This window comes from Cavia porcellus, unplaced genomic scaffold, assembly GCF_034190915.1.
Source record: "Cavia porcellus strain 051 isolate PalLab524CR breed Dunkin Hartley unplaced genomic scaffold, mCavPor4.1 scaffold_17, whole genome shotgun sequence".
In the NCBI taxonomy this organism is placed as follows: Eukaryota; Metazoa; Chordata; class Mammalia; order Rodentia; family Caviidae; genus Cavia; species Cavia porcellus.
This window is the reverse complement of record NW_026947500.1, coordinates 72,513,760-72,527,228: the sequence shown is the minus strand read 5'-3', so window position 1 is coordinate 72,527,228 and position 13,469 is coordinate 72,513,760. Positions and strand designations below refer to the sequence as shown.

At 59.2% G+C, this 13,469-nt stretch overlaps 2 protein-coding genes across 3 annotated transcripts in view; one reads left to right on the top strand and one right to left on the bottom strand.

Annotated features, from left to right (window-relative positions):
• The window catches only part of Mpnd (MPN domain containing), a 69,869-nt gene extending 56,544 nt beyond the window's left edge, over nucleotides 1-13,325 (top strand). Inside the window, exon 10 of the mRNA XM_063229183.1 lies at nucleotides 11,907-13,325. Coding sequence (XP_063085253.1) covers nucleotides 11,907-11,924 — 18 coding nt within the window. The 3' untranslated portion in view covers nucleotides 11,925-13,325. The remainder of the gene's footprint in view (nucleotides 1-11,906) is intronic.
• Ubxn6 (UBX domain protein 6) lies at nucleotides 976-8,999 on the bottom strand. Of its 2 annotated transcripts, none has more exons than XM_003460761.5 (11): nucleotides 8,792-8,999; nucleotides 6,710-6,873; nucleotides 6,357-6,421; nucleotides 5,985-6,113; nucleotides 3,579-3,676; nucleotides 3,153-3,228; nucleotides 2,608-2,692; nucleotides 2,302-2,533; nucleotides 2,097-2,227; nucleotides 1,779-1,927; nucleotides 976-1,439 (listed from the first exon to the last, which is right to left on the bottom strand). In XM_003460761.5, exons 1-11 carry the CDS (start codon nucleotides 8,872-8,874, stop codon nucleotides 1,311-1,313), a joined length of 1,341 nt encoding a protein of 446 aa, XP_003460809.1. In that variant the 5' UTR covers nucleotides 8,875-8,999; the 3' UTR covers nucleotides 976-1,310. The 2 variants fall into 2 exon arrangements, with proteins under 2 accessions (XP_003460809.1, XP_004999215.1); XM_004999158.4 differs by lacking the exon at nucleotides 8,792-8,999 and adding an exon at nucleotides 8,347-8,541.
• Nucleotides 13,326-13,469: the final 144 nt, after the last annotated feature.

Below are 13,469 nucleotides of genomic sequence, written 5' to 3'. Positions count from 1 at the left end.
TGAGGGCCCATCTCTCCTGCACCTGGGTGGCTGAGGTGCTGTGTCCAGGGTCCACACTCAGTGACATCCACGCTGGGCACCTCGGGGAGGGTGGCTGTAACGTCCCAGCAGCTGGCCAGCAGGGGCCATGCTGGGCGCCGTGTCCACACCTGGGGCACAGGCTCCTGTGGCAGCTGCTCCCCGAGAGGCTGGTGCCCTGTGCAGAGCTGAGGCTGCCCAGCCAGCTCTCGGGCAGCTGCCCACCTGCCTTCGCCCACACCAGTTCCCCCACCTGACCAAAGTGGGGCCCCAGGGCATCCCACTGCGGGCAGAGCCCACCCCAGAGGGTGCCCTTAAGCCAGGGTAGCCAGGGCACTGACAATCTGGAAGGGAGTCATAGACACAACTGGCAAAGGACAGGAGATCCGCGACACCCCAACCCATGACAGGGTGAGCACCCCACAGCCAGCTAAGGTCGCTAGACCCCCAAGTCTGGCTGCGGACTGCAGCTGTAGGGACAGGCCGGGAAGGGCATGGGTCAGGATCCGGGCACTGTTGTGGTGGCTCCTTGGCTCCCACGTGGCCCCCTCCTCACCATCTGCTATGTCAGGGGTGACATCCTGCAGAGCACAGTGAAGCCGGGCCAGGAACTCTCTAGGGCTGACTAGGCTGAACCTCGGTCGCTAGGGCTACACATCTGAGGCCCTTTGGGGGGAGTGGCACCTGCCCTGCCGGGAAGTGTCTGAAGAGGAAATTCCCACTGGGAGCTGTGCCCAGGACAGGCCTGTGCACCCCAGGCCCTGGCTCCCGAGCGTGCCTCTGTGTTCACTAGTGGGTTCATCCACTGCTTTCTCTGCCTAGCCCCAGACAGGACTAATAGGGTAAATACGGGGGGGGGGAGGGTTAAGGGGGGGTCCTCGCTTCGGTGCGGGCTGGCATCCAGGTATAGAAGCCCCACCTGCACAGCCACCCTGCAGTTTTGAGTGACCACAGTGGTCCACATCCAAATCTGTTTATTGAGGTCCTTAAGTCAGCAATCAGAGGCCCGTGCTGTCAGGCCAGCACCTCCCTTCGGTGTCCCCAGCTCCAGTCTGCCCTGGCCACCTGACGCACAGCTCGTGGTGCCTGTGCCCAAGTGGCTCTGCCCACCTGTGTGACCCTGGGCCCCAGGTCATGGGCACAGTGCCTCCCCGTGGCACCCCAAGGGTCTGGGTCTCCGGGTGAGCCTGGATCTACAGCCTCAGTGGGTCAGCAGCGACCCTGCCCCACAGCTTGGGACAGGCACAGGAGACCAGAAGACAGAGCCAGGGAAAGCCAAGGCCGCCTTTATTTCAGGAGAGCTGCTCGATGGAGTCTAGGAGCTCCGCCTTCAGGACGGAGGGGTCGGGCTCGGCCCCCGCCGCCCTCATGTCTCCCAGCACGGCCGCGTCCCACGAGAAGGTCAGGAGGGCCGAGGGCACCTGCATCAGGACAGCCCAGCAGCAGGCTGAGGTCCAGGCGTCCCCACCAAGTGGCTCGGTCCCCCCGAGGTCCCTGCCAACCTGCACTCAGGCATTTCTGCCCCCCCTCCCAGGAGAAGCATCACTCCGGGCGGGGACAGCCAGGAGCGCACAGAGCAAGCCGGGCGGGGGCATCGCTAAGCCCCGAAATTACTCCAGACCCTGCCTCAGCCCCCTGGGGCAGCCCCGACGGCAGGGTCCTAACATGGCCGGGCCCCTCCTGGGCGCCCCCCGAAGATCGCCTCATTCCCCGGCTGCCGCGTGGCACACACGGCTGTCCAGCCCGCGGGCCCCACTCACCAGCCCGCACTCGTTCAAGGCCACCGTCTCATCCTCGGCCAGCTTCTGTCCCCCCGAGGCCAGCAGCTCGAAGGGCAGCCAGTCGCTCTGCAGGGCCCCTCGCACGAACTCGTACAGCGCCGACAGCCGCTCCCGGGCGTAGAAGGTCCCTGAGGGTGTGCGCAGTCAGCGCCAGGCCCGGCGTGCAGGTGGGAGGTGGGAGGTGGTGCAGGTGGGAGGTGGTGCAGGTGGGAGGTGGTGCAGGTGGGAGTCTCGGGCACAGCTGCCCCCGGCCTCCTGGCCCCCCCGACCCCCCCCCCCCGGACCGCACGGCCCTACCCTGCAGCAGGCAGCCGTCGGGCAGGCGCACCCGCAGCAGCGTGTAGGTGTACTTGCGCAGCTCCCGCTGCTCCTCCTTCTCCCGCATGGCCTTGGTGCGCAGCACGCTCAGCCGCTCCACCGCGTCGGCGCTGTGCGCACAGGGCTGCTGTCACCCGGCCCGCTGCCCGCCCGCCCGCCCCGCCGGGCGCAGCCCGCCGCCTACCGCAGCCTCTGCTCGCGCCTCAGCTCCTCCGCCGTGAGGCTGAAGAAGTCCGCGGGCAGCTCGAAATGCGAGGCCAGCGGCGACGGCCGGAAGACACGGCGCTGCCGGTCCAGCCGGGCCCGCACGGGCTCTGCCGCCAGCAGCCGCTCCCGGTGCCGCGCCAGCTCCTGCGGCTGCGCCCGCGCCGCCTCGCCCAGCACGTAGAACTCCGCCGCCTCCTCCTCCACGCCCTCTGCGGGGCATCGGGGCAGCGGGGTCAGCGGCCATTGGGGCACCAGCCTCGCCCCGCCCGCCCCGCGTGCTCACCCCGATCCGGGACGGGCAGCAGCATCTTCTGGAAGCCAACGGCCTCGAAGAATTCTTGGGTCCCTTCCAGGCAGCTGATGCGCTCCTGGGGGGCCCGGAAGTCACTCCTCGGCCGGGCCATCCCCACCCCACCCCGGCCCGGCCCCACAGCCGGCCCGCATGCTGGGGTGGCTCCCACTTTTCTTATCTGAGCCCAGACTCGGTTCTCCTGCCTCAGCCTCCCAAACGTTGGGAAAACTGCAGTTGCCCAGCAAACCGGGCTGCAAAGCCCCGAGCCTGGGGGGGCGGGGGGGGGGGCAGAGCCTGCAGCCGAGCAGCAGGGACCCAGGCTCCAGGGACGGCACCTGCACCCGCCACCAGGGTGGAGGCAGGGTGGCTGCACCTCACCATTCTCCAGGGGGCCCCGTGTGAGCCTGTGCGACCCTCTCCCAGTGGATGTGTCCTCGGAGAACCGATCTCAAGCCTCCCGTGGCTGGGTAGGGAGCCGCCACCTGGCCCGCCGGCCTCGGGACCCTTAGGCCGCAGCGGCCGGGCTCAGCGCCCACCTGGAACACCTTGTTTTGCAGCTTGATCCGCCGGTACCGCTCCTCCTCCGGGTGCAGGTGGATGTTGTCCAGGTACCTGGGAGGGCGGCACGGGCACAGGCTCGCTGCTGCCTCAGCCTCCCGGCCCCACGGGGTTAAAAGTCATCCTGTGGATGCCATATGACGGATGGCCCCACCAGGGTCCCACGGGAGCCCTCCCGTACCTGCAGGCACAGAGGGATCCCCGCAGGCTCTCAGGGGAGAACCAGACGCAGCCAGGCGACAGACATCACCGGGCTTCGGACAGCAGGCAGATCCGGGCCCACCCATCCGCTCGCCAGGCCCTTTCCCAAGTGCCACACAAGGGAGCCCCAAATTCCTCGGGGCCTCTGTCTCACCAGCAGGTAAACTGAGGCAGCCTGCCCGACCCCTCCCAGGCCTGCTCACTTGGCAATGGTGTCCACGCCCAGCTTCACCTTGTCCCTGTCTCGGTTGAACGTGTGGATCTTCATGATGGAGGCGGCCACGGGGTCGGTGGCGAAGTGCTGGGGAGGGAGTCAGGCTGAGGCTGCCAACTCACACGGCCGCCCGGGACAGGGCAGTGACCGCACCACGGCTGACGGCACTCTTGCGGCAGGGGACCAGCCTGCGTCCAGGCTGCGGATGAGCTCCCCTGGCCAGCCCAGAGCTGGTGTGGCTAGAGCTCTGCGCGCTCCAGCCTCAGAAGCCAGCAGCCCCAGCCCTGCGCCCTGGGCCAGAGCACCCACACCTGCCACCGCTGCGCAGCCTCTAGGACACACCCTGGCCCACAGGGCACACGGCAGGCAAGTAGCAGAGGGGCACACACGAGTCTGTGTCCCCTGATGGCTACACAGAACTGAAGTAACCAGCAGCCCAGCCCCGCCCCTGGGCCTGGCTGCTTCTGGACACCCTGGAAGCCCCAGATGCCAGCAGGACCCCAAGGACGGGACACCGAGGCAGAGCCACCACACCCTCTTCTGTGGTGCATGATGGCCCAGGCTGGGTGGTGGAGGGGAGGACAGCAGCCCTGCGAAGGGCTCTCCTCACAGGTGGTCGGTGCCAAAGGCCAGCACTGGGGCGCCTGTGCTACCGGGCTGAGGAAGAGCCCCCGCCTCACACTGCAGGGCCAGGGCTGGGGACACCCGGGCAGGCGGGGCAGCGTACAGGACGGAGCAGGAGGGGCCGGGAGGAGCACCGAGGCTCAATTCAGCACGGGGCTGGGCGAGGCAGGTCCTAGGCGGGACCCAGAAGCCACCAAGTCAGACACCCATGGGTCCACAGAGACCTAAGTTCCTACCTGGCAAAGGGACGGAGGGACAACATGGGGCCAGCAGAACGGGCCAGCAGGGGACCTAAGGTTCGCAGTGCATACAACACGCCTATGGATCAGCAAGAGGAGGGGCTTGCAGGGCACAGAAAACACTCAAGACAGGACCTCGGGGACACGTACACCCGGCCTGACAAGGGGCTGCACTGCCTCTCCCCAAGGCACTGGTGTCACCAGCCTTTCTGGTGAGGATCAGGTCAGGGGCCCTGCAACCCTGCTGGAGGGACTGTGAACTGGGACGGCCCAGAAGGAGTCACCTGGCGAGAGGTGTCCAGATCACCCCGAGAGTATGCTCCGTGCCCGCACCCTGGCTCTGGCATCTGAATCAGCGGTGTGCAGTGCGGCATGGAGAACTGTTTCCACCGTGTGGCCCTGACTAGCACAAGGCTGGGAATGGCCAGTAAAGCAAGTGGCTTTCAGGTTACTCAAGACCTACAGGACAACGCAGGATGCAGCCCAGGGAGCCGCCCAGAGGAGAACAGAGAGGGCCGGGCAAGCGACTGGGGCGCTAGTGTGACGGCCTGGCTAATTCGTGGAGGTGGACGACACCCAGCCAGACAAAGGCAGCCACAGGCCAAGGCCTGCGAAGTCACGGGGGACCCTGACACAGGAAGGGCACCTGCCTCTCCAGGCACCCTCCATGCAAGCACAGGGCCCAGGAGAGGGCACGGAGAGCGGACAGCTGCGGCCTGGCCCAGCGCTGCCAGCCTGGAGGATGGACAGGGACAGAGTCCAGGGCTGCAGGGGACGCTAGGACCTTGTGTTGACAGCCACTGGAAACGCAGACCCTCGGTAACGGGTGTCTGGGTGCTCTGTCTTTTTGTTTGCAGTACTGGGATGAAAGCCGGCTTCTCCCTGACCTGCACCCCAGCCTTCTGTACTCCTTACCGTGAGGCAGGGGCTCGGGAGGGCCCGGGCCAGGACTAACCCTTCTGCCTGGGCCTCATCTGGGTGCTGGGATTAAGCTGTAAAACTATTTCCGACTAAAACCAAAAGGAAAGTCTCTCCTGTGCTGACAGGCAGCCTGCCACCTCCACGTTAAATATAACACGTGGCCACCAGAGCCAGTGGTGGGAGACTTCTGTGTCCCCAAGGGGCACCTGAGAGACAACCTAACCTACTCACAGTGGACCCCAAGGCCGAGATGGCTGGCATGGGGAGCCACCTTCTCTCCAGGCTCTAGTAGCCTAGATGATTCTGTGGCACACATGTAGTGTCCCCTCTTGTTAAACCAGATGTGGTGACGCACCCGTCATCCCAGCACTCGGGAGGCTGAGGCAGGAGGATCACTGCGAGTTCCAGACCAGCCTGAGCTACAAAGTGAGCTCAAGGCAGCCTGAGCTGCACAGTGAGACCCTGCCTCAAAAAGACCAAAAAAAAAAAAAAAAAAAAAAAAGAAAGAAAGAAAAGATGTCCCCTCTTTAGACACCAGGAGCACAAACGAAAGCAGGAACCAGCAGAGCTCCTGGGCCCGGGCCAGCCTGGGTACTGGGGCGCGCGCTCACCGACAGAATGGCCTCCCGGATGTGTGCATCCCGCTGGTCCTTCCGCAGGGTGGCCCCCGTGAGCGGGCAGGTGAAGTACACTCCGGACACCGGCAGCTGGGTGGAACCTTCCTCTATGGGTTCGGCTCCCTGCGGCAATAGCGTCTGAGCCCGGATGTGCGCGCTGCTCTCCCGAGCCCCTGGAGCGGCTGCCAGCCTTCCCTTCTTAGCCAGGGGTCCTCCTGGCCGAGGGGCCTGGTGTCCCAGTGTGGAAGGCGTCCTCCCTCCCTTCTCTGCCGCCCCACAGGGCACCCCCACCGCACGTCCACTGCCCCAGCCACCCGCCCTTCACCACAGGGCTCCCCACCCCGCTGCAGCCCCCAGATGCTTCACCGTATTGGTCCCTGGGGCCTCCTGGCTGCCACTGCCGGTCACCTCGGCCTGAAGTTCTTTCCTCACTGCAAAGAGTGCAGGGCTGGGCTGGGCTCAAGGCCCACTCCCTGGCCCATGCTCCTAGGGGCCAGGGCCACTTCCCCATGGGCCTTGCCTGCATCCATCCCTCGCCTCCTCCTGACCGCACACCCGCCTCTCTCCAGAACTGTCCCTGTCCCCCTGCCCCTAGCATGTCACATGTACTGCTACGCTCGCCACTGCAGAGCCTCTGCCACCTTCTCCTGGCTGTGCATTCACTGCACCCGCCCAAAGCTCAGGTCTCACACTCCAGCCTGAGGGCAGCTGACCCTCACCCTGGTTCCGGATGGAGTCCTGCGACGTGGGGCCTCGGGCCCTGGGCTGCTTCTGCTCCAGTCGGGCCAGGGCAGCAGCAGCGGCCATCTGTGCTTCATCAGTGGGTCCCTGTCGGGGCTGCTGGGGAGCTGATGGGCGCACCTTTTCCTTGGGGGCCCTCTCCCTGCACAGAGATTGAGTGGGGGCATTGAGCAGCCTCCTGTGATAGCCATCATGGGACAGCGTTTGCCCTGCCCCGTGTCCCTGCGAGGGTCTCTGATGGGGGGGGGGTCATAGGCACAGGAGATGGTACATCCACCTCTTAGAACAATCTCCCCCCAGCCAGGCCTCTGTGCCCCTGTCTATATAAAGGACTAACAATGCAGTCAGGCACAGTGGCACATGCCTGCCATCCCAGCACTCTGGAGGCAGAGGCAAGCAGGTCACAAGTTCAAGCCCAGCCTGGGCAGTTTAACAACTTACCAAGACCCTGTCTCAAATATCTGTGCCCCCATGAGGTCTCGAATTCGAAAAAAAATTATGACCCATGCACTCTCCGGGTGCTCAGGAATCATTACACAAACTTCGGGAGGTTTACAACAGTTAGGGCAAGGTGCTCCCCGTCACAGTACCCATGGAAACTCCACGATCCCAGCACTTTGCTCCACAGCTGTCCCCAGGCTGTGATGTGACACAGCTTTCATCTCCTGTCTGCCCAGGTGGTGGGTATCAGCTAGCTTCGGGGTCCTCTCCTCTTATCCCTGGGGACCTTTCCAGACCCAAGCAGCTCCGCCACCTCGGCACTAGGATGGCTCCTGAGCTCTAACTGTGAAATCCCCAAGCTTAGCGTAGATACATAGCAGCACCGACCCCAGCCCCTCAGCCTGTCCAGTTCTCTCTGGTCCTCTCAGGACCTCTGGGTGAGGAAGTGATTCCTGGATACTGAGTATCCCAGACACCTCCCTCAACCTGGCAGGGACTCTGCTGACCTGAGCGGCGGTAAGGTCCTTCTGAGACCCAGGCCATGGCCAACCCTCTGCACGCTCCCCTCCCCCGGCATACACAACAAGGCCCCAAAGTCTCCTTCCCTCTGTTCACAGAGGGCCCTCTGCTGTCCTGCTGCACACAGGTTCATCAGGTCCCCTCTGCAAAGTCCTAGTGTTCCTGTGTCATCTACCCAAGATGCGCCATCCAGGGTTCTGGGAGGGACAGGAGGTTGGGCTGCTGCAGACACAGTGACCGATGTTCACGTGCTCAAACACCACCTTCTCAGAGGCATCTTAGAGCACCCCAGGGGGTCTCATTCATGCACCCCTCACACACCAGGCTCCCACCTCCCCACTTCCCCCAGCACCCCACCCTCAACACCTTTCCGGACATCACAGAGTTTCTCGGGTTCTCCCACGTGATCTCTTATTAAGGGGACCGCCAAACCTTGCACAGCATCCCGGAGTCTGGGCTGGGCCTGCTCCTCCAGGCGCAGCACCACATCAGCGGTCACCAAGATTCTCCAGAACCCTGGGGACCCCGCCTTCACCTGGACACCTCCCCGCGGGGTGTCTTACTGTCCCCACCTTCCCGAACCCCTGCCATCCTCACCTTCCACCAGCCCCTTCCCACCCTTTTCTTTTGTTCAGGTACCAGGAATCGAACTCACCCCCTCGCGCTCGCCAGGCTGGCGCTATGAAGAGGGCTCCCACCTTCTTACCCCATTCCTCAGCCGGTTCCTTGGAGACCTACGCCCCATGTTGTCCCGCCCTCGGCGTCTCTCCTCCCCCACTCCTACCCCTCTCGGCCCACTACGGTCCGCTCCCAGGACTCCCACAGGACGCCCCCTTTCTCCCGCCCGGAAGTCTCTTGGCTCCTTCAACGCTCCCCCGGCTGACCACGCCCCCAAACCTCTGCCCACGCCCAGGCCACGCCCCCAAGTTCCCCCAACACTCCAATGCTCCGCCCCTACACTCGCGGCCCCGAGATCGCCCAGCCGCCCAAACCGATCGCCCCTCCTCGTCCCCGACCTCTCAGCCTCGCCCTGCTGGTCAACCGTGAAGATTTTCTCCATCCCCTCTCTGCCCGCCTCAGGCCCCCGCCCAGTCACGCACCCTGAAGAGTCTGTGAGTTTCTGACCGGGCCCCGCGCTCTTGAACTTGATGTCAGCCTTGATCTCCTGGAAGAATTTCTTCATGGTGGCGGCGAGCCCGGCGGCGGGGGGCCGCGCGGGTTGGGGGGGGCACAAGGCCCAGTAGGGAAGAACCGCAGGCCCCGACAACCGGAAAGAAAACACCTCAGCGCCGGAAGTCCCGCCTCCGCGCGGCCACCCACGTGACAATCGGCTTGGCGCGCCTCTCTAGCGCTCCGCCCTCACTGGTCTGAGACGTCCGCTCTGCACTCTGGGGTTGCGTCTCGGTGGTTCCCCCCCATCCGTTGCTAAGACGACGAGCGGGATTCCTTCTGTCTTCTGCTGGCTTCCCAAAGGGTTGACTCCCGCCCTAGCAAAAAAGCAGGAGCCCTGCCCTTTGCCCTGCTGAAGAACATTCTCTCACTCCCCAGCGCTTATGTAACAAAGTCCCAATTCAATGAGAGGACATTCAAGGCACCCACCAACCTGGTTGTTGGACTCCAGCAACCACCCCACGCACCCTCCTTTTGTTACTGTTTTTTCCGGACTTAGAAATGGAACCTATGGCCTTAGCGCTGGGGGGACATCCCAAGCCCTTTGCTTATTTTTCATTTTCAGACAGGGTCTTGCTAAGTCGTCACGTTGTCCAGGCTGGTGTTAAACTTGCAATCCTCTTGCCTCGGCCTCCTCGAATGCCACCGCGGCTGGTTCTAAAGCACCCTGTTGAAAAGAATACACAGATTGGGCCCCGGAGGTTCCACTTGGGCCCTGAAGACAAATGAACCCAGAGAGACAGCCAAAGCTCAGCTGAGGGGCTGGAGGCAGACAGGCGGACCCTGAGGCAGGTGCGTGCGGCTTCCTGGCAAGATGGCATCCAGCCTCGAAGGGCTTTCTCTAGGGTGGCTGGCGTGTGGGTATCAGGAGTACAGATGAAGAATGGAGGGCCCTGAGCCCTAAGACACTTCCCTAAAGCTGAAGATTCTCCCAAAGCGTGCAATGGGTCTCAGAAGAAACCAGGGCAGCCCAGAATTTAACCATCCTGGGTTTCCTTTTCCTGTCTGTGAAATTAGGCTCAGAATAGCACAGGTCCCCTAGGACGGTAGCGATGATCGTGCCATTAGACGGTTCTCAGTAAAACACCACAGTATCATGCTTCACTGCTGTGATATTACTGGAGTGACTCCCCGGCAGCCGAGTGAGGCAAACACAATTCCCTGCCCACCTGGAGAACGAAATTTTTTTGGAAGTGAGGAGAGGGAAAGCGTACAGAAAATGGAATTCAGGGCAGAAATTGTTATAGGAAAAGACCATATCAGACAGGCAGGAACAGTAACGGGACAGTTTTCGTTGTTTATTTGGTGTTGGGAATGAAACAGGATTGGGGAAGCCATTGTGCTTGCTAAGCAAGCGCCTTAACCCTCAGTGACACCCCAGCCTTTTGTGTTTTATTTCAGGACAGGGTGTCACTGAGTTGTTAAGTTGCACACCCTGGGCTCGAGCTTAGAATTCTTCTGTCTCTGTGGGATATGATGGTACCCACGTATACTCCCAGCACTTGGGAAGATGAAGCAGGAGGATCACCCTGAGTTTGAGCCTAGTTTGGACTACATAGTGAGTGCAAGGCCAGCCTGAACTACGCAGCAAGACCCTTCTCCCAAAAAAGATCCTCCTGCCTCAGCCTCTCATGTAATTGGAGTTACAGGTTTGCCACTGTTACACAAAAGGACATGTTTGAAAGTACCAGCAAAATTTGAATACAGGAGCTGTTACCAGTCCACAGTGATAATGGCGTGGCTATGTTAACAAATATGTTTCACCAGAGATGTGTTTTATCGTGCTTATGGGAGGAAATTTGCTTTCTTTAAAATACTCCAGAAGAAATGGGCATGGAGTCACACGCCTGTCATCCCAGCACTTGGAAGGCTGAGGCAGGAGGATCACTGTGAGTTCAAGGGCAGTCTGAACTGCATAGCAAATCCCTGTCTCAAAAGCAAAGATAGGGGCTGGGGATTTAGCTCAGCGGCATAAGCGCCTGCCTTGCAAGCAGGCAGTCGTGAGTTCGATCCCTGGTGCCGATAAAAATGAAAAAGACCAAAAAAAAAAAAAAAAAAAAAAAGCAAAGACAAAAATATAAGTAAAATACTCCAGAAATAATCCGGGCATGGTGAAACTGGCCTGTTGTCCCAGGAGGCTAAACCAAGAGGCTGACAGTTTTGAACGCAGCCTGGGCAACTCAATCACTCAGTCAGACTCTGTCTCCAAAAAAAATACATTTTGTCTTTTTGAGACACGGTCTCGCTATGCAGTCCAGGCTGGCCTTGAGCTCACTGTGTAGCCCAGGCTGGTCTCGAGCTCACAGCAATCCTCCTGCCTCAGCTTCCCAAGTGCTGGGATGACAGGCATGCGCCTCCACGCCCAGCTTAACAATGAACATTTTCTCATCCTTTGCGAGGCTTCAGGTCTGAAGCCATGGGCAGCGGCTGGAGAGGCTCTTTCCATCTTGCAGAGGCCGTGAGGCCTTCTCACCGTGCACTCACATTGCAGGGCTCACTCTGGCAGCTCTTCCTAATTTTATATTATTTTATTTATTTATTTAGTCTTTTTCCTTTTTTTTTTGTCTTTTTCCTTTTTATCGGTACCGGGGATCGAACTCATGACTGCCTGCTTGCAAGGCAAGTAACCCTAACCGCTGAGCTAAATCCCCAGCCAACTCTTCCTAATTTTAAAGGCTCCTGTTGGCATGGATTTGCCTTGGATCTTTTTTTTTTTTTTCTTTTTTTTTGTATTTTTACCGGTACCAGGGATCAAACTCACGACCACACGCTTGCAAGGCAGGCGCTTATGCTGCTGAGCTAAATCCCCAGCCCCTTTGCCTTGGATCTTACGCCATCATTTAACCTTAACGACCCCTCTTATGCCCCATCTGCAGCACAGTTGTGTAGTTTGGGGGTCGGGTTAGGCTTCAACATGAGTAGACGACCTAAGAACTGAATTTCTAAAAAAAAAAAAATAAAAGTCTAAACCTGGTGTGATGGCTCACACAATAATCCTGGGAGGCTGAGGCACAAAGATTACAAATTCAAACCTGTAGCTCACTGCAAAGGCCCGGAGTTTAATCCCCAGTATCCCTGACACATGCGCATAGTCTTTGTGCTTTGAGATCTAATGCCGTCCCATGGTTTTCCAAGAAGTTTTTTCCTCCCTTTGTTCATATTTGTGGTGCTGGAAATCAGAGCCAGGGCCTTGTGAATGCTGCGGAAGCCTTCTGTCACGCAGTTACACCTGCACCTGTAACCTAAACTTCTAGTTCAGCTTCACAAAGCTTTAAGTAAAAGGTCCTTGGTGGACTTTAAAAAAAAAGTAAGTTGTTGTTGTTGTTGTTTTGAGACAAGGTTAGGGTCTCACTATGCAGGCTGGCCTTGAACTCAGTTTGTATCCCAGGCTGGCTTCAGATTCGTAGCAATCCTCCTGCCTCAGCCTCCAGAGTGCTGGGATTACAGGACTGCACCACCACACCTGGCCCTCAGTGGATCATCCCGGGCTCCACATCCCCTCTCCCCTCCCCACTTTCTCTTCCTCCTCTTTCTAATTATTGTAGTGTTGGGGATGAAATCCAGGACCTCGTGACCTGTCAGTCACTGATCCGCACCACCAGTCCCATTTGGGCCAACATCTTTTTTTTTTTTTTTTTTAAGAGCAGAATATACGGGGCTGGGGATTTAGCTCAGCGGCATAAGCTCCTGCCTTGCAAGCAAGCAGTCGTGAGTTCGATCCCTGGTGCCGATAAAAAAAAGGAAAAAGACAAAAAAAAATTATAAAAAAAGAACAGAATATATTCATTGAGAGAAAGAAACTTCTGTCGGGAGAGAGAGACAGAAAAGGTCCCAAGTGGGTTGCTGGCCAACTTCTAATAGTATTGCAGGTCTCCAGTTCAACTCACTTCCTCCAGGAAGCCCTAGTGGTGTCCCAAGTACACGTGTTCTTTCTCTTTATTTGCTTGGAATCAGTCCTTTTTTTTTTTTTTTGAGTCAAGGTCTCTCACTGTGCAGTCCAGTCTGGTTTTTAGCTATGTATCCAGGCTGGGCTCGAACTTACTGCACTGCGATCCTTCTGCCTCAGCCTTCCGAGTGCTGGAAGTACAGGTGTCCGCTATCACATCTCCTTTAAAAGAAATCCTAACTTTAAAAAGAGAAAAAAAATAAAACGTTTCTTTGCCCAGTTAGACCTCAGTTCCTGGCAGCCAGAATCACGGTGTGAGAATCATCTAACGTTTGTCAATTGCCAGGCATAGTTCTGCCAGCGCATTTGGCGTCTAGGGAAATGGCTTGATCTCTGTGAGTTTATGAGATTGGTACCATGATGAGGTCCATTTTACAGATTGGGTGAGCACAGAGCGGTTAAGTGATTTGGACACGGGGGTTCAATTTTTTACTGAATTTACATGTATACTGCGTATTTTTGTGGCTTTAGCATATCGTTGGTGCTCCACAAAAGTTTCATAAATACAAAGATGAGCATTCGGTGCCACTTTGTGCCTGTTTACCCCAAACTGGAGGCCCCGCCCCTTCCCCCAAGCCCCGCCCCCTCGGGCTGGCAAAGGTATTCAGAGCTGAACCTTTTCTCTTTTGCAGCTAATGTTTGCATTTTACCTTGGGGCGCTT

Coding starts and splice junctions, on each gene's coding strand:
- Ubxn6 (XM_003460761.5), bottom strand. CDS start 8,874: ATGAAGAAATTCTTCCAGGAGATCAAGGCTGACATCAAGTTCAAGAGC. Junction 3,677..5,984: donor TCCGGGAGGCCATTCTGTCG/GTGAGCGCGCGC, acceptor CTCCCTCCCCAG/CACTTCGCCACCGACCCCGT. Junction 2,534..2,607: donor GCTGCCCGTCCCGGATCGGG/GTGAGCACGCGG, acceptor GATGCCCCGCAG/AGGGCGTGGAGGAGGAGGCG.